This window comes from Hemitrygon akajei, chromosome 32 (assembly GCF_048418815.1).
Source record: "Hemitrygon akajei chromosome 32, sHemAka1.3, whole genome shotgun sequence".
Classification (NCBI taxonomy): Eukaryota; Metazoa; Chordata; class Chondrichthyes; order Myliobatiformes; family Dasyatidae; genus Hemitrygon; species Hemitrygon akajei.
This window is the reverse complement of record NC_133155.1, coordinates 8169358-8189176: the sequence shown is the minus strand read 5'-3', so window position 1 is coordinate 8189176 and position 19819 is coordinate 8169358. Positions and strand designations below refer to the sequence as shown.

Below are 19819 nucleotides of genomic sequence, written 5' to 3'. Positions count from 1 at the left end.
CCTTTGAAACTGCCTCTCTCCTCTTAAGTAAATGCCCTCTAGAACATTTAAACTCTAGGAAATAAAGATACCAGCTGTCTGCCTTTCATAAATGTTACAAACTTCTGTCCAGTCTCCCTTCCGCCTCTGCCGGACTAGAGAAAACAAGCCCGCTTTGTTTAATTACTCCATTACAGCACACACTTTCTAATCCAGGCAGCATTCTGGTAAACCACTTCTGCACCCTTCCTATAACAGGGTGACAGAATTTTACCTGTCCATAGATGCTGCTCAAACTGATGCACATTGTTTGCAAATGTTTTGAATTTAAAACATCAAAAAATTTACCTAAATTTAGGATAGTTTCTGTGAAGCCACTCTTCTCAGGAAATAGACGAGACAAACATTTATACAAAATTATTAAGCTATTTGAAGCTTTTATCAGCTTCTATCCATACCTGTTTAATACTTCACATTATAGATCAGTATTTCATGAGCACACAATCTAATGGGATCTTAAAAAAATGTCTAGGGGCACTAAGCTCTTCCATTAATGTTCCCATGCTCGTTAATAATTTCTCTCAAAATAAATCAAAACAGAATTTGAAATTCTTTTAATTGTCAGGAGGCAAAATAATTACAGATCATTACACAGAAAATGTAGTCTATTACACACTATTCTATATAAATATAAAAACAAGATTTGCATTCCAAACCACAGGCCTCAAGTTTGGAATACACTGTATGAATTCTCTTTATCCAGGTCAGTGTTACAGAAGGACCTGGCTTCATTTTGAACCATTTTAATATATGCAGCACTTAAAATTAGCATTTACATTGTAATAGGTACCAAGCAGAGGGTTTCTGTAATATGCAAGTGAATTATTTTACAGCAAACATTAATTTTGCAATATTTTGGAAGTATAGCTTTGGTCCATAACTGGTTGTTCAGGAGAGTGCACATCTCTCAGCCACTTTAAATTACCCTTTTGTTTGCATTCCAATATTTTTACATTTCTATATTTAATCCATTGTAGGTGAAAGGAAAGTTAATTGTATTCCAATCATTACATCAAATCATAGCATGCGTGATACAGCAGCGATGAGGAAGTCCTCGTAGCTGAAGCGGGCATTTCCGGTATGGCTGGTGTCTTTCTCTTTGAAGGCATCAGTTATGCTCTGCAACTGGGTACAAATCTGGATGAAACTGTCTAATTGAATGGTTTGAGCTGGTTTCCGTGCATACCGGGATGAAAGGAACTGGACAAACTGTGGAGTTAAGTTGTAACCCATCTGAGAGAGAGCTTCAAAATAAAAACACAAGCCCAATTAGAAATGTAATTAGAAAAATAATTTCAGTGGACAGTTACAAAATACATAATATATAAACTCGATTAAGGACAAGCAGGACAAAATAAATAACCCCAAAACTGCAGCATGGTAGCATAGTGGTTAGCATGATGCTTTACAGTACCAGTGACCCCGGTACAACTCCCCCCACTGTCTGTAACGAGTTTGTACGTTCTCCCCGTGACTGTATAGGTTTCCTCTGGGTACTCCAGTTTCCTCCCACAGTCCAAAGATGTACTAGTCAGTATGGTAATTGGTCATTGTAAATTGTCCTGTGATTAGGCTGGGGGTAAATTGGGGGTTGCTGGGCAGTGTGGCTCAAAGGGACAGGTGGGCCTACTCTATGCTGTGAAGTGAGAGGTGAGGGCCTCTGTCGGTCAGGGTTAAACATGGATGTTGCATCCTAGCTGTCTAGATACGCAAGCCTGGGCTGTACAACACGGAGAGCAAGATGTTGCCCGGGTAGCAAGCTCCTCCTTTACACACATCTGATGAACCCAAAGGAACGGCAGAGACCGATACAGTTTGGTACCAGCAGCATCGCAGGAGTTGTCAGTCAGCATTGAATTCAATGTAGGACTGCCTTAGGGAGTCCAGCTTTTTCCCTCAGGGTTTACTCCCACAGCCCTCCCCATTAGTGGGTATAGCTGCAAGGCAGCAGAGGTTTAAAATCAATTTTTCTTCTCCTAGATGAGCTGCTAACCATGGCTGATGAGCCAAAGCATACTCTGTGCCGTATCTCAATAAGTAAGAATTGCAAAAGTTAACATTTCTTCAAATGATCATAACCAGATAATATCACAATTGAAACATAACAATTTGCATAATGCTTCCACCTAGCAGTAATGATCAACTATTCAAAGAACTTGGATCTTATCAAATGCAAAGGCTGTCAAGCACTTTATAAAAAGTAAAGGTTCTGAGCTATAATCATTGCCGATTTTTATGAAGCCATTTGCAGTGAGATCCAATAAATAGTTTGTTCAGAAGAGAGTTGAGAAAGGACCAGCATCAGTAAAACCTTCCAGTCATTCAAATTCTCTCTCAACTCCAAATTAAATTAAGCGGATAGCATTTAACACCTCATCCAAGTGACTCAATTACAATCCTGGACCAGACTGAAAACAGGTTTATTTATTCATTGAGATACAGCACGGATACGCCCTTCCAGCCCCACCACCCAGCAATCCCCTGATTTAACCTCAGCCTAATCACGGGAGTTTACAATGACTAATTAACCTACCAACCGGGATGTCTTTGGACTGTGGGAGGAAACCGGAGCAACCGAAGGAAACCCACACATTCCATGTGGAGGACATAGACTCGTTACAGGTGATGTTGGAATTGAACTCTGAACTGGTGCTCCAAGCTGTAACACCATCGAACTACCACTGCACTACCGTGGCACCACAGTTCAGGCAATGCGAAGTGTCGTCACCCGAACCAAACTGAACTTTGTCAACCGGTAGGACTATTTCTGATGGTCATCAAGCCAGAATTACTACCACATCATTCCAATTCTCATTTTCGAAATCAATCTCTTTCTTGACTCTCCAGCAACTATCACCTCCCTATCCACTTTACTGAATACACTAGCATTCAGAGTAACAGTTACTCTTTACGGGCAGATAGAATCACAATGAGGTGAAGAGAAAGCAAACCTGAACAGCTCACCTTGTTGCAGCTCCTGGGGGTTTATGGTCCCTGATCGGTCTCGATCAAACTGCTGGAACATGGTACGCCACTGCTGAAGAAACCTCCACAATGCTGAAAAGCCATGCAAATCGATCTTACCGATTTTACTTCTATCAAACATATCTGGAGAAACAAAGGTCAAAAAGCCTTAAATGAATTGCCACAAGTACACTTAATAATTGCACCCCGGTAAAATGACTGATTGACAATCATTTTGGGCTGAGGACTATGCCTAACCGTGTTTGCACACCCAGCACTAAACAAGTGTGGGAGACAACCCACAGTGTGGGCATCACAGTAGCGTAGCAGTTAGTGCGACACATTACAGCTTGGGGCGTTGGGAGTTTGGAGTTTAATTCTGACATCATTTATAAGGGGTCTCTACGTCCTCCACGCGGAGCGTGTAGATTTCCGCCAGGTGCTCCAGCTTCATCCCACAATCCAAAGATGTACCAATTAGGTTAACTGGTCATTGTAAATTGTCCCACGATTACGATAGTTAAATCGGGGGTTGCTGGACAGTGCAGCTCAACAGACTGGAAGGGCCAATTCTGTGCTGTATCTATAAATAAAGTAACAAAATAAAATTATACAGCAGTGTGCAAAAGTCTTAGGTGTATGTATATGAGTCAGGTGTCTCAGACTTTTGCACAGTACTGTGTTTGTTAACGTGGAGTGGAGAGCACGTTTGTAAATCTGACAGGGGCAAAGGATGTTGGGCATGGTGGAGTGTGTGACAGGTGGCAGAGAAGGTGTGCCAGGGAGGGTCAGGGGTTGGCACAGGTGCAGACACACCCAGCCCTGAGACACCAGACAAGGCCATTTGATTCCAAACAATCAGTTTATTGATCATTACAGAATGTCTCTCTGGTGCTTCTTGCTCCTTGCCCCTCTCCCTTTCCTTTCCCCAAAGATGATTTCCCCTCTCCCTGCCCCCTTCCCACGCTCAGTCCATAACAGAGGCCCATATCAGAATCAGGTTTATTCTCACTCACGTATCTCATGAAATTTGTTTTTTTTGTGGCAGCAGTACAGTGCAATACATAAAATTAATACAGTCCTGTGCAAAAGTCTTAGCCACCCTAGCTATACATATGCCTAAGACTTTTGCACAGAACTGTAGATCAGTCACCTTGCTTTCCAACCATGATTACAAAAGAGATATTCTTTTAAAAAGAAACTTATCCTTTCCATAGTCATCATGATTTGGCACAATGAAATAAATCATGTTGATTTTAGAGTGCAAGTTACAACTTCAAGTCACTAAATAAGTGATTTGATTGCAGTCTGCTCCTAGACTTTGTAGTACAAGCAAACATATAGGATTAATAAGTGATTTTTAACTGTCTCTAATTATTTAAAAACATGGAAATTAACAGTATTAATGAACAGTTTTAGTTTCTGACATACTGGCAAAAATATACTATTTAGTCAATTTCTCAAAATAAGACAATTCTACTGTCACTTCTGAAGAATGTATGATTCAACATTGTTTAATCTCCAGTACACAAATGTAAGGAGAATAAAATAATTAACCAGAGGGTAGTGAATCTTTGGAATTCATTGCCACAGGCGGCTGTGGAAGCCAAGTCATTGAATATATTTAAGGCAGAGGTTGATAGATTCTTGATAAGTTAGGGCACAAAGAAATATGGGGAGAAGGCAGGAGACTGGGGGGGCTAACAGGGAAAATGCATCAGCCATGAGGAAATGGTGCAACAGACTCGATGGACCAAATGGCCTAAATATGCTCCTATATATAATGGTCTTATCATCTAATTGTTTCTCTGGGTCTGATGCAGCAAAAGAAAATAAAGCACAAAAGATAAAGAACACAATAATAATAAGGGGAAAAAAACACAAAAGAGATATACACAAGATAGCTTATAATATGTAGATTGATTGGCTGTTGATACAGTGACACTGGACTGAGCGATGGGAAATAATAAAATTATTGCCTGGTGATTACGAGAGCATTTCAATTTCAATTGTGTACCATAAGCACAGGCACATTTCACTGCACTCTACCCTGAACATAGACTTGGCGAAGGATCTAAAATAATGTGGCTCGTGCTTCAAATTATCTATAGAGTGCATCAGGGGAGGACATGGATTTGGGTCTCTGCAGTGACCATGCTAAAAGGAGTTTTTTTTCCTCCATTGAGGAAAAAATGGAGCTTCTCCAGCACCAGCCTCCCGCTTCTCCACTGTGGCCCCACGTATCATTTGCAGCCCCTCAGGACCAAGCAATCTCTAGGCCTTGGCTGACCCACAAGGCAAGATACCAAAACTAATCACTGGGTCTCAGATTCCACCCGTACACCACCCCAATGGGTGCACACTGCGGCTAGCAAGCATCTCACTGGAAAGGTAGCTAGCAGGTAACACAATTTAGCTAGTAACACAATCTAGCCCAATATCTGGTAAGCTGTGCTCAAAAACCTAGCTGGCAAAACTAAAGGGTTTCTCTCTTTGGGGCAAATGAGGCCAGAAAGAGGTGTAAAGATAAGGCATCAATCAAGTGAATAGCCAGAAACTTTTTCCCAGAGCAGAAATTTGTCAGAGGATCTGTTCTGGGCCCAGCACGCTAAGTGCAATTACAAAGAAAGCATGGCAGTGCCTCAACTTCCTTATGAGTTTCCCAAGATTCTGAATGACATCTAAAACTTTGACAAACTTCTATAAACGCGTGATGGAAAGTATATTGACACTGCATCACAGCCTAGTATGGAAACACCAATACCCTGGAACAAAAATCCTACAAAATGTACAGTTCATCACGAGTAAAGCCCTCCCCACCACTGAGCACATCTACACCGAATGCTGAGCAGGAAAGCAACATCATTAAGGAGCCCCACCACCAAGCTCTCTTCTCACTGCTGCCATCAGAAGGTACAGAAGCCTCAGGAACCGCACCACCAGCTTCAGGGATAGTTATTTCCCTTCAACCATCAAGCTCTTGAACCAATGGGGAAAATTCACTTGCCCCATCACTGTACTGTTCCCACAACCCATGGACTCAGTTTCAAAGACTCTTCATCTCATGTTCTCCATATTTATTGCCTAATTATTATTTCTTTCTTTTTGTGTTTGCAGTTTTCTTTTGCACACAAGTTGAATGCCTAGTTGGTGCAGTCTTTCACTGATTCTACTGTGTTTCTTGGATTTACTGAGTATGCCCACAAGAAAATGAATCTCAGGATTGTATATGGTAAGATATATGTACTTTGATAATAAATTTAAACTTTGAAATGGTTAAAACAAGGTGGCATAATTTTAAGGGAATTGGAGGAAAGCATGGGGGGGGGGGGGGGATGTCAGAGGTAAGTTTTTTAGAACGGTGGATACATAAAATGCCCTGTGAGGGATGGTGGTAGAGGCAGATACATTAGGCACATTTAAGAAACTCTTAGAGAGGCACATGGATGAAAGAAATATTGAGGCTTATTGAGGAGGGAAGGGTTACATTGATCTTGGAGTAGGTTAAAAGACTGGCACAACAACATGGGCCAAAGGGCCTGTACTGTGCTGTAGTGTTCAATGCTCTTAAGTGTCACAATTTTAATCAATCATTAATGAACAGTTCATTGGTATAAAATCTGTATGCTATTGATTCATAAAAGTCAAGCAAGAACAAAAATGTGTTCCACACTCACTCAGCAGCATGCAGCAGGTGTCATCATTAAACGTTGACCAGTTGCTGTTGACAAGCGCTTGCTTGAGTTCCTTCAGTGTTATATAACCACTGCCATCTGCGTCCACTGACTGGAACCAGGAGTAGGCTTCTGGATCGATGCCCGGAGGAGCACCACCTGCACAACACGGCAATGTTACATCGGAGGGTAACAGGCAAAAGCAAAACCTTTTCCAATCTTCCGTGTGTTACAAGAAGTGGTTGTACAAAAAGTACCGGTAATGAACAGTCAGAAATTTCTATTTAACTGATAGTTCTCTCAATGAAAACATATGACAGATATATAGACAGAGATACAAAATTTCTATAAACTTCAAAATAGTAAAGATATTGATGGTGGTTCATCATATCCGACAATGACAGGAAACTTGTGTGGGAGAGTTTTTGGAAGTAGAAAAGCCGTTGCACTGGGGCAGTTTCACTCTCTCCAACTTTGAAGTCTGGATCCAATGATACAAGTAACCATCACAATATCTCAGTAAAGATATTACTTAAAAATTTACAGACTTAAGTTTTCACCAGATGGAACAAATGTGTAGCAGTCATTTTAACTTGATGCTTTCATGAATACCTGAAATTATCAAATGTCTCATTTTTGCCAAAATATAGGCAAAGGCAAATTAAAGCCCAATCAAAATCTGACAATTAGATCTCATGAGATGGTACATGCAACTTTGTAGGAAAATATTTTAAATAAAAGATTAACTTAACAAAAGAAAAAAATCTTATTCTGAAGGATTTTTTTAAATTTATGAAGTATTTCCCGACAGCCCCAATAATTTCATCAAAGGGAAAAAACATTTTGGAATGCATAGAACAATTTAAGTTATTTTAATGAAGTCAGCTATTTCAGGAGTGCAAACTAAAGACTGGAGCACTGCATGCACATCGATTCCACTTCACCGTGTTTGAGGCATTCCAGAGCGTGATATCAACAAACCCAGGAGCTGATAACAGCCTCATGTTAAGAACTAATGAACACCTGCATACTGTCCAGGCAAAACCTCTTCAATAAAGGCTTCTAACACAGGCTTGGGTTTCCTTTTATAGATTAAATTACATGTAGATTTTGCAATGAGTTGATACTGTGAACACAAAGAGATTAAAGGAACTCGTGTAGGATGTAGTTACAGCAATGCTAATGATTCTTAATTAGAACAGCAGTAACCAAGATGGCTTCCACTCAAGTTCCAGTGTTCATATAGCGTTGGACATCTAAATCCACCTGACAGAACACAGGAGCTCTATCTCCAACTACTGTGGGACGCTTCCAAAAGAAAAATAGATTATTTGCAAGCCATACAAGCTGCACTTAAACCCATTACCACTCTGGTTGGGAAACTGAATTGTTTCCTAACTCACACATTCGACTGGTAACCAAACACAGTGGCCACTTTATTATATACAGGAGTGGAACCCGGTGTGGTCTTACGGTGTTACAGCCCATCCACTTCAAGATTTGACATGCTGTGCACTGAGTGTTTGATAGCCTTTATTGAGTGAGGTTTTTTTTGAAAAGGGGTTCTATTGCGTTTCTTTGTTTTGTGGCTGCCTGTAAGAAGATGAATCTCAAGGTAATATACAGTAACACACATTGATAATAAAAGCACTTTGAATCCTTTGAGACGATCTTCTGCACAGCACTGTCGTAACACATGGTTATTTGAGTTTCTGTCACCTTCCTGTTAGCTTGAGCCAGTCTGGCTGTTCTCCTCTGACATCTCTTATTAACAAGGCATTTCCACTCACAGAATTGCCACTCACTGCATGTTTTTGTTTCTCACGCCACTCTTGTAAACTCTAAGAACAGTTGTGTGCAAAAATCAAGGAGATCAACAGATTCTGAGATACTGAAACCACCCCATCTGGCACCAACAATCATTCCATGGTCAAAGTCACTTAGATCACATTTCTTCCGCATTCTGTTTGGGTTGAACAAGTGAACCTCTTGACCACGTCTGAATGCTTTTATGCACTGAGTTGCTGCCACATGATTACCTGATTAGATATCTGCATTAACAAGCAGGTGTGCAAATGTACCTAATGTGAAGTGGCCTCCGAGTGTCATTTATTATGTGCCATGTCATATTACATGGGTGATCATGGTCTTGAGCGTGACTGCTCTTGGCAAATGTTTCCACAGAAGTGGTTTGTCATTGCCTTCTTCTGGGTAGTGTCTCTACCAAACGGGTGACCCCAGCCATTATCAATAGTCTTCAGAGACTGTCTGTCCGGTGTCAGTGGTCATATAACCAGGACTTGTGATATGCACCAGCAGCTCATACGACCATCCACTACCTATACCCATCGCTTCACCTGACCCTGATCTGCAGGCTAAGCAGGTGCTACACCTTGCCCAAGGGTGACCTGCAGGCTAGCAGAGGGAAGGAGCACCTGACAACTCCTTTGGTAACTCGGCCTCCCAAACTGCCACTGAGCTTGTAATAGGCTTTGAAGAGAAAAGCTTATCAAACTCTGTCGCTCACTAGCATCTACAAATGCATGTGACCTCATTCACCTCTCAAAATATTTTAATTTAGTTCAATATATAGTTACCAGCTGAAGGAGCACCAGATCCATATCCCCCTGGCTGTGGAGCTCCATATCCCAGTCCTCCATATGGACCACCTGGTGCAGGATTTCCATAGGGAGCACCTGGTGCTGAAGGCCCATATCCACCTCCCTGTCCAGGGTCTCCATAATACCCTCCAGGTGACGGGGCTCCATATGGGGCTCCTGGCACTTGGTTTCCATATTGCCCACCTGTCCCATAAGGTGCACTTGGTTGTGGGCCTCCATAAGGACTGCCTGGTGGTGGCCCACCAAATTGGCCCCCAGAATGGGTACCATACTGACCCCCAGGTTGGTGTGGCCTTGAAAAGTAGCTTCCTGGTGGAGCTCCTGGTGCAGGCCCAGGTGACCCACGGTAATTCTGCAAGGAGGAAAGCAAAAAAAAAAGCTAATAAACCAAATAGATATTAATGTTAATACAATTTATTGCAAAACTGAAACCTAAGAGTCAAGCCAACATTTAATTATTTTCAGCGAATGAACTCTATCACTAAAGTTTTTAAAACTAGATGTTAGATAGAGGCACACAATACATTGGTGAAACCCCAAGTAACATGAGCAACAGTGCCATCAATCTTATTAGGTGCAATTTGAAAATAGTTAAAGTACATGTTTTAAATTATTCATAACGCAAAATTATGGAGTTTCGGTATTACCTGGTGATTTCAAAAATCTTATTTTTATGGTAGGAAATATATTTCCCCATTACAAAATAGTAAAAAGTATTTGGTCAGAGTATAGTGCCCGGGAATACAAGCTTGGTTTCTTGTCACCATTACAAAGTGGTGGCAGATGAGACCAAGATGAAATTTCATGATTTTAGTTCATGAACATTTGTTTTCTCTTCCCAGTGCCACTGGCCTGGCTGCTACTGCTGTGCCCTGATGAGTCATCCCCCCACCCCAGCAGTGTCCAAAGGGGTATACTTGCTGCTAAGGGTAATGGTCACAGGGAAACCCTGCAATGACCACTTACTCCCCTTACTTTCCTAGTGGTCACCCATCTTGCATCTGAAGTAAAAGGTGACCACCTCAGTAAAAGTTTCATCTATGAGGTCTAGATATCTTGTGTTAGCTGGCCCAGAGGAAACGTTTCAACTACAGGTTCTAATTCCACCATTATGTGCTTTGCGGCTTAACATGACAATAAGAACACTAGAAGTAGCAGGCCATCTAGCTGGCTCCTCCATTTACTGTCACAGCTGATATTTTACTTAACAATCACTTTCCTTATATGACACCAAGGCCAGCTCTGAGGTTCAGCAAGGAAAGGTAAAGTCAGTGAAGAACGGATAGGAGATTCTGTGGCTGAGAAAGCGAAGTGAGGATAGTGTATTGCCTCCAGGTGCTAAGGTCCAGGATGTCTCGGAAGATCCTCAAGAGGGAGGGTGAGCAATCAGAGGTCATGGTGTACATTGACACCAACAACGCAGGTAGAAAGGGGAAGAGGTCCTGCACAGTGAGTATAGGGAGTTAGGGAAGAAGCTGAAGGGCAGGATCTCCAAGGCAGTAACCTCTGGATTACTCCCAGTGCCTTGTGCTAATCAGGGCAGGAATAGGATGATAGTACAGATCATAAAACCAAGAAATTCTACGGATGCTGGAAATTCAAAGCAACACACACAAAATGTTGGAGGAACTCAGCAGGTCACGCAGCATCGATGGAAATGAATAAACAGTCAAAGTTTCAGGCCAAGACACTTCTTCAGGACTGAAAAGGAATGGTAAAGACACCAGAACAATAAGTGGCTGAGGAACTGGTGCAGGGGGCAAGGTTTCAGATCCTTAGATTATTGAGATCACTCCTGGGGCAGTGGTGCCCTGTATAAGAGAGACGGGTTGCACCTGAACGGGAGGGGAACCAATATCCTGGCTGGGAGGTTCACTAGTGCTACTTGGGAGGGTTTAAACTAGCTTGGCAGGAGGATGGAAACCAGAGTACCAGGTCAGGAAGTGCATGATTGCAGAGGAAAGTGGAAATCAGAGCCAGTAACAACAGGCAGGAGCAAAGTAATAGATATGATAGGATGCATGATGCAGTTTGAAGTGTGTATATTTTAATACTAGGGGTATTGTGTGCCAAGGTAATGAACTTAGAGCAAGGATTAGGGCATGGAACTGCGGCGCTGTGGCAATTACAGACACTTGATTGAGAGAGGTGCAGAAATGGTTGCTTAATGTCCCAGAGTTTTGATGTTTTATAATAGAGAGAGGTAAAAGAGGAGACAGCAGTTGCACTACTAATCAAGGTCAATATCGCAGCTACACTCAGAGGGGACATAACGGAGGGCTTGTTCACTATATGGGTAGAACTCAAAAACAGGAAAGGTACAATCACTCTGATAGGATTATACTAATAACCACCAGGACATTGAGGGACGGATGTGCAGGCAGATTAAGGAAAGGTGTAAACACATTGGGGTTGTTGTCATTGAGGGCTTCAGCTTCTCCAATATAAACTGGGACCTTCTGAGTGCAAGAGGATAAGATGGGGCAAAATTTGCCAGATGCATCTGGGAGGGTTTCTTAAGCCAATATGTAGATAGACCAGTAAGAGGAGGGGCAGTACTGGATTTGGAATTGGGTAATGGGCCTGGCCAGGTGAGGAGTTAGGGAACAGTGGATGCAAAGGATGTGGCTGAGGTCCTTAATGAGTTCTTTAAATCAGTATTTACCAAAGAGAAGGATGTGCAGGACAGGGAGATCAGTGCTCAGAGGATTAATACGTAAGGGCTTTTCGAAGTACAGTGGGGGTAGGGTTGGGTCTTTTAAAGAGCATTGAAGAGGATAAGCCCCCAAAACCTGATAGATATACCCTAGGTTAATGAGAGAGGGAGAGATTACTAGGCCTTGACCAAACTCTGTCTCCTCTCTAGCCACCGTCAAAGTCCTGGAAGACTGGCAAGTAGCTAATGTTCCATTGTTCAAGAACAGAACCAGGTATAGCCCTGGAAACTATAGACCGTGAGTCTCACATCAGTAGCAGGGAAGTTACTGGGGAGAATTCTTAGGGATAGGATTTATGAGCATTTGGAAAACCATGGCCTAATTAGGGAGAGCCACCACAACTTTCCAGAGGGCAAGTTGTACTTGACCGAGTTCTTTGACAATGTAACGAGGACGATTCTTGAAGGTAAACCTGAGAATGTTGTATACAAAGATTTCAGAAAGGCATTTGACAAGGTCCCACATGGGAGGCTCATCTAGAAGATTAAGATGCATGGGGTCAATGGCGTTTTTTGGTTTCAGAACCGGCTTACCTATAGAAGGCAGAGGGTGGTGGTCAAAGTGACCGGAGGTCTGTTATTAGTGACATTCCACAGGGATCTATACTGGGACTTCTGCTGTTTGTGATGTACATAAATGACTTGAATGAAAATGAAGATAAGTGAGTTAGTAAGTTTGCAGATGTCTGGTGAACATCTCAAAGGTGAAATGTATAAGGGGAACATGAGGGGAAATGTTTTCACTCAGAGGGTTGTGAGTGTGGAACGAGACGACAGCACAAGTGGTGGATGTAATTTTGATTTCAACGTTTTAAGAGAAATTTGAATAGACACATGGATGAGAGGGGTATGGTCTGGGTGCATGCCGATGGAATTAGGAAGTTTAATGGTTTGGCATGGACTACTTGGGGCCGAGGGGCGTGATTCTGTGAGGACTATGATACAAACACTGGTGGTGTTGTAGATGGTATAGATGACTGACAAAGAATACCGTGGAATATAGACCAGTTGCAGATTTGCTTGGGCTGTGTTCACTGGAGTGGTGGAGGCTGATGGGAGATATAATAGTGGTTTACAGAATTATGAAAGGCACAGATAGACAGATCTTCTTTTCCCAGGGTTGAAATGTCTAATACCATTTAAGGTGAGGGGAGCAATTTTAAAGGAACTCTTATGGGCAAGTGTTTTTTTAAACAGAGCAGTCAGTCCCTAGAATGCTCTGTCTGGGGTGGTGGTAAAAACAGATACATTTAGCCAGGTACAGAAACGTGAGGGAAATGGAGGAATATTGACAATGTGTAGGCAGAAGAGATTAATTTGGCATTTGATTGGCTCAGCACAACATTGTTGTGGGGTCCAGGACCTGAGCTACAAGGAAAGATTGAATAAATTAGGACTTTATTCCTGGAACGTAGAAGATTGAGAGGAGATTTAATAGAGGTATACAAAATTATGAGGGGTATAGATAGAGTAAATGCAAGCAGGCTTTATCCACTGAGGTTGGGTGGGACCACAACCAGAGATCTTGGGTTAAGGGTGAAAGGTGAAAAGTTTAAACAGAATGTTTCCATCCAAGGGGTCAGTGTGGACATGGTGGAGGATTACAAATACCTGGGGATACGAATGGACAATAAACTGGACTGGTCAAAGAACACTGAGGCTGTCTACAAGAAGGGTCAGAGCTGTCTCTATTTCCTGAGGAGACTGAGGTCTTTTAACATCTGCCAGACGATGCTGAGGATGTTCTACGAGGCTGTGGTGGCCAGTGCTATCATGTTTGCTGTTGTGTGCTGGGACAGCAGGCTGAGGGTAGCAGACACCAACAGAATCAACAAACTTATTCGGAAGGCCAGTGATGTTGTTGGGATGGAACTGGACTCTCTGACGGTGGTGTCTGAAGAGAGAATCCTGTCCAAGTTGCATGCCATCTTGGACAATGACTCCCATCCACTCCATAATGTACTGGTTAGGCACAAGAGTACATTCAGCCAGAGACTCATTCCACCGAGATGTAACACTGAGCGTCATAGGAAGTCATTCCTGCCTGTGGCCATCAAACTTTACAACTCCTCCCTCGGAGTGTCAGACACCCTGAGCTAATAGGCTGGTCCTGGACTTATTTCCACTTGGCATGATTAACTTATTAATTAATTATTTATGGTTTTATATTGCTATATTTCTTCACTATTCTTGGTTGGTGCGGCTGTAACGAAACCCAATTTCCCTCGGGATCAAAAAAGTATGTCTGTCTGTCTGGAACACGAGAGGAAAATTCTTCACTCAGAGGGTCGAGAGAGTGTGGAACCAGCTGGCGGCACAAGTGGTGCATGAGAACTTGATTTCAACATTTGAGAGAAGTTTGGATAGGTACATAAATGGTAGGGGTATGGAGGGGAGTAGACAGTTTAAATAGTTTGGCACAGACTAGATGTTTCTGTACTGTTCTATGTTCTAATACAAAACGCTCACCTAGGTGAAAGAAATTTCCATGGAAATTGGTCCTAAGCGCCAATCCATTATTTTCTGTCTGTGACCCAAGGTCTAGAAACACCCAACACACACACACACACACACGCACCCGTTTTAGCTGCTATTGCTAGCATGAACTCAGCAGGCCGAGCAGCATCTGCTGGGGGTAGATTCCGTCACGAGGGTGTGTGAATAGTCCAGGAAGGCGGAAGTTTTGGATCAAAGGCTGATTCCAGCCCCACACATAGAATGGAGGGAGGTATGGGGTAGTAGAAGGGCAGCTCACGGGTCGAAGTTGCGGCAGGCCGAGCACACTGCCTGGCAGCGGGGCATCGCCGCCCCCACGCCCACACTCGGCGGGCCCGCGTCTGAACCACACCCCCCCAACTTCCAGCGAACTCCACCTAACGGGATTAGGGTCGCCGACCCACGGGTACTAAACCCCCCCCCCCCCCCCGTCCCCGGCCACGTTAACGCTCCCGCACCCCCGCCGTCCACTCACCGGATCGTAAGGAAAGCTGGCCATTGCCTCAACCGCCGGCGCACAACTACCCGCACCTCCCGCCACCTGATTGGTTCCTTCTTCCGACGGAGCCCCGCCGTCAAGGTTTCTGATTGCGCAATGCAGCCGTCAATCAAACCGTGCCCATTGGAAAAGTCGTGGCGTCACGCTCCCTCTGTGTGACGTAACCTGCTTGTGTGTTGGGTCAGGATTGGGAAGTTCACTTTGTGTGACTCTTGTGAAGAAGCAACGATCCAGAATACTGCGTAGAACAAGATCAGACAACGCCCCGACACTAATACTGAAGACGTGAGCAGAAATATCTCTACTATTACAATACAGTTACAATAGTGGCACCTATTGGACAATGTGGAGGACTGCCCAGAGATGTGAGTTATACACAAAAAACAAAATCATTAATTGCTGGTGAACAAGTCTACTTTCAATCATCAGAAAGTTGATAGAATATATATTTCTGCAGTTCTATCCACCAATAACATTCTCACCTATGGCCAGTTTTGTTTTTGCCAGACACCATCACAACCTTAGTTCAGAATCAGGTTTAATATCAATGGCATATGTCGTAAAACTTAATGTTTTGCAGCAGTAGTCGATTGCAATACATAATTTAAAGAGTATAAATCACAACAATAAATAAATAAATATATATATCATGGGTCGTACAGATGGACTCCTTTTCAAAGATTCTTAATCTTATGTTTTCAATATTTATTGCTTATTTGTTTTTCAATGTCTTCTTTCTCTTTTGTATTTGCACAGTTTGTTATCCTATGCACATTGGTTGTTTGTCCGCCCTGTTGGGTGTGGTCTTTCATTGATTCTATTGTGTTTCTTGGAATTAGTGTGCACACTTGCAAGAAAATGAATCTTTGGGTTGCAAATGGTGACTTTGATGATAAATGTACTTTGAACTTTGAAAAGAGAGCAAAAAAAAAAGAAAATAGTGAGGTAGTGTACACAGATTCATTGTCCATTTGGAAATCTGATGGTTGGTTGTTCCTAAAACATTGAGTGTGTGTCTTCGCATGTTAGAAAATGTAGAGGAGCTTGACCCAAATGAAGAACAGCAGAGATAATTCAGAGGTAGTGATCACTTTAATAATAAACTGCAAAATACCAAGCCACAAGGAACCACAAAACAAGAGAGAATGGATAATTAATACCACGAGGCAACAAGTTAACTGAAAGCTAAGACAAGTGAGGATAAGCGAAGCGCAGAAACAAATATCACTGTGATGATTGTATGCTCTAGTACCAATTGTTTGGTGACAATAAAGTATAAGTGGTTAAGGCTGCCTGGTTTGATGGGTAAACGAGTACTGTGGAATGAGAGCTGGGTTTAAATAGGCTGCAGGTGATGTGTTGGAAACAAGTGGCAGGTGACTCCTGTTAGCCTGGTGGAGACTGGAAGGTTCCTGCCTGTGCAGGCCTGACAGGACCCCCTCTCCACTTCCCCCACTACAGCCAGCACCCTATGCTCAGGATGATCCAAATAGGTCCAGTGGAACTTTTCAGTAAGCAATGGATCCAAGATGAAACTGGGCCTCTAGACCATACCCTTCTCAGTTGACCAAGAACTGCACACCTCATCCATGATGGCATGAATCTACCAACCAGTAAACCGTGTGCACTGGATCACCTGGGTTCGGGAGGAGCTGGCTCAGGTAGATTGAGTGGACCATCGACAGTGGGCTTGAAGCAGTTCATGTGAAAGGCTCAGTGCTGTGCAAAAGCCTTAGGCACATACAGCACCATGACAAAGTCCTGGGCACATATATATCGCTAAGGTGCCTAAGACTTTTGCACAGAACCGTACTTGTCAACGTGGAGCAGAGAGTAAGTTTGTAAACGTGGCAGGACCAAAGGATGTTGGGAATGGTGAGGGTGGAGTGGTGTGGGACAGGTGACAGAGAAGGAGTGCCAGGGGCAGGAAATGGGGCTGGGTGTGTCTGCCTCAGTATTCTGCATTCCAAGGATTGTAAATACATGCTGATATTTAATTATGTACTTTATTCCACATCCATTCTTTAACCTAAAACTTTTTTGGCTTTTTTTGAAAATATGTAATGTATATGGCAAATAAAGTTGATCCTTGATCCTGGGGTGCAGAGAGATCTGGATGTCCTATTGCATAATTCACAAAAGGCTATTGAGCAGGCACCACAATTAATTAGTATAACTAATTACACAACAGAATGCTAATACTTATTGCTAGTGGACTTTAAAATAAATGTAGTGATGTTTTACTTCAATTATTATTGGTGAGACCACAGCCAAAGTATTGCCTTCCTTATGTAAGGTAATGTACTCAGTAGCCACTTCATTAGGTGCCTCCTCTACCTAATAAAATGGCCTCTGAGTGTATTTGGGTGGCGGGATGGAGATGTGTCTCTATAAAAGGAGGTGTAAGGCACTTTTTCCCTCCGCTAGCCAGCAGGTCACCCTTGGGCAAGGTATAGTACTGCTTATTCCAACGATCAGGGTCCCATGAAGCCACTGGAGCAGGTGGTGCACATCACAAGTCCTGGTTATATGACCACTGACGCCAGGCAGACAATCTCTGGAGAATATTGATAATGGCTGGGGTCACCCATCTTGTAAAGACACTGCACAGAAGAAGGCAATGGCAAACCACTTCCGTAGAAACATTTGCCAAGTACAATCACAGTCATGTATAGACCATGATCGCTTATGTCATACAACACGGCACATAATGATGATGTTGACTGTGTGTATGTTCATGGTCTTCTGCTGCTGTAGCCCATCTACATCAAAGAGTGAGGCGTTGTGCATTCAGAGATGCTTTCCAGCACACCATTGTTGTAACACGTGGTTATTTGATTACTGTTGCCTTTCTGTCGGTCTGAACCAGTTTGGTGATTCTCCTCTGAACACTCTCGTTAACAAGGCGTTTTTGTCCACAAAGCTGCCGCTCACTGGATTTTTTTTTGTTTTTTGCACCATCCTCTGTAAACTCTAGAGAATGTTGTGCATAAAATTCCCAGCAGGTCAGCAGTTTCCAAAATACTCAAACCACCCCATCTGGCACCAACAGCCATTCCACAGTCAAGTCACTTAGATCATATTTCTTGCCTATTCTGATGTTTAGTTTGAACAACAACTGAATCCCTTGGCTATGTTTGCATGTGTTTATACATTTTATGCTGCCACATGATTGGCTGATTACTTATTTGCATTAATGAGTAGGTGTGCCAAATAGTGACCTCTGAGTGTACATTAACACATCGAAAGCAGTTCTGAGGTTTTTCAATTGATACCTGGAATGGGCAAGTTGTCCTGAGGAAAACCTGATAAACTAGGCTTGTATCTGGTGGAATTTGGAGAAAGGAAACTTGATTAAAACAAATCTGGAGGGGTCTGAACAGGCAGACATGTACAGGATGATTCTTGTGTGAAAATCTAGAACGAGGGACCTCTTTTTTTAAAAAATAAGGGATTATGGCTCTTTAAAACTCTCTTTCTCAAAGTCCAGGGAGACATAGATAATTGAAAAGCAGGAGGGCGAACAGTTAACTGAGGATACAATCATGATTTTATTTAGTGTGGAGTTTAATAGACTGAGCAGACTATTCCAACTTCTTGATTCAAATGTTTGTACATTCATTTCTATTGAAAGTTCCTACTGCTAACTACTCCACATATATGACAGTCCTTTTCTAAATTGCATTGAATCTGCTCAATCAGGTTATTATTTTCTAAGTACCTTGATATTGCAATATGTGTTATATGTGATATTACTTTCATGTTATATAATTCTGCACATTCCTAACTGCTAATGTAAAGCCAATGCGTCAGTAATTTTTACTTTTCTCTTTCCCCTGTTTTCTAAAACTTTGAGGTCATTATTACTGTCTTTCAATCTGCAGAAACCTTTACAAAATTCCTTGATTCGGGGGTGTGGGTAGCAAATGTTGGAAAGTATATATTGGAGTATCTAATTATACAATTATCCCCATGAAAACTCTGGGACATAGATCATCAGGCTCATAAGTATTTCCTACAATATCCTTCTATCGCCTTCTATAAATGTGTTTTGGAGAGTATATCTCCTTTACTTTACTTTATTGTCACCAATTGATACTAGAGCGTACAATCATCATAGTGATATTTGTTTCTGCGCTTTGTGCTCCCTGAAGTACAAATCAAAGTAAATATAATAAAAATTTAAATTATAAATCATAATTAGAAAATAGAAAAGGGAAAGTAAGGTAGTGCAAATCAGATCCAGATATTTGGAAGGTACGGCCCAGATCCTGGTCAGGATCTGTTCAGCAGTCTTATCACAGTTGGAAAGAAGCAGTTCCCAAATCTGGCCGTACGAATCTTCATGCTCCTGAACCTTCTCCTGGAGGGAAGTGGGACAAAAAGTGTGTTGGCTGGGTGGGTCTTGTCCTTGATTATCCTTCTAAAGATGTGTGGTGGAGAGTATATCTCCTGTAGGTGAGTGGTGGAGGATATATTGACTACCTGCATCACAACTTGGAGTGGAAACACCTTGAATGGAAAATCCTACAAAAAAAGTAGTGGGAATGGCCCAGTCCATCACGGCTAAAGCCCTCCCCACCATTGAGCACATCCACACGATACGCTGTCGTAGGAAAGCACCATCCATCATCAGGAATCCCCACCACCTCTCTCATTGCTGCCATTAGGAAGAAGGTATGGGAGTCTTAGGACTCACACCAGCAGGTTCAGGAACAGGCTCTTGACCCTCAACCATCAGGCTCTTGAACCAAAGGGGATAACTTCACTCAACTTCATTTGCCCCATCATTGAAATGTTCCCACAACTT

At 42.5% G+C, this 19819-nt stretch overlaps 1 protein-coding gene across 2 annotated transcripts; it reads right to left on the bottom strand.

Annotated features, from left to right (window-relative positions):
- Positions 1-578: 578 nt before the first annotated feature.
- On the bottom strand, positions 579-15093 carry pef1 (penta-EF-hand domain containing 1). Of its 2 annotated transcripts, none has more exons than XM_073034657.1 (5): positions 14986-15093; positions 9275-9650; positions 6681-6836; positions 3004-3147; positions 579-1283 (listed from the first exon to the last, which is right to left on the bottom strand). In XM_073034657.1, exons 1-5 carry the CDS (start codon positions 15007-15009, stop codon positions 1057-1059), a joined length of 927 nt encoding a protein of 308 aa, XP_072890758.1. In that variant the 5' UTR covers positions 15010-15093; the 3' UTR covers positions 579-1056. The 2 variants fall into 2 exon arrangements, with proteins under 2 accessions (XP_072890758.1, XP_072890759.1); XM_073034658.1 differs by having other exon boundaries at positions 9482-9650.
- Positions 15094-19819: the final 4726 nt, after the last annotated feature.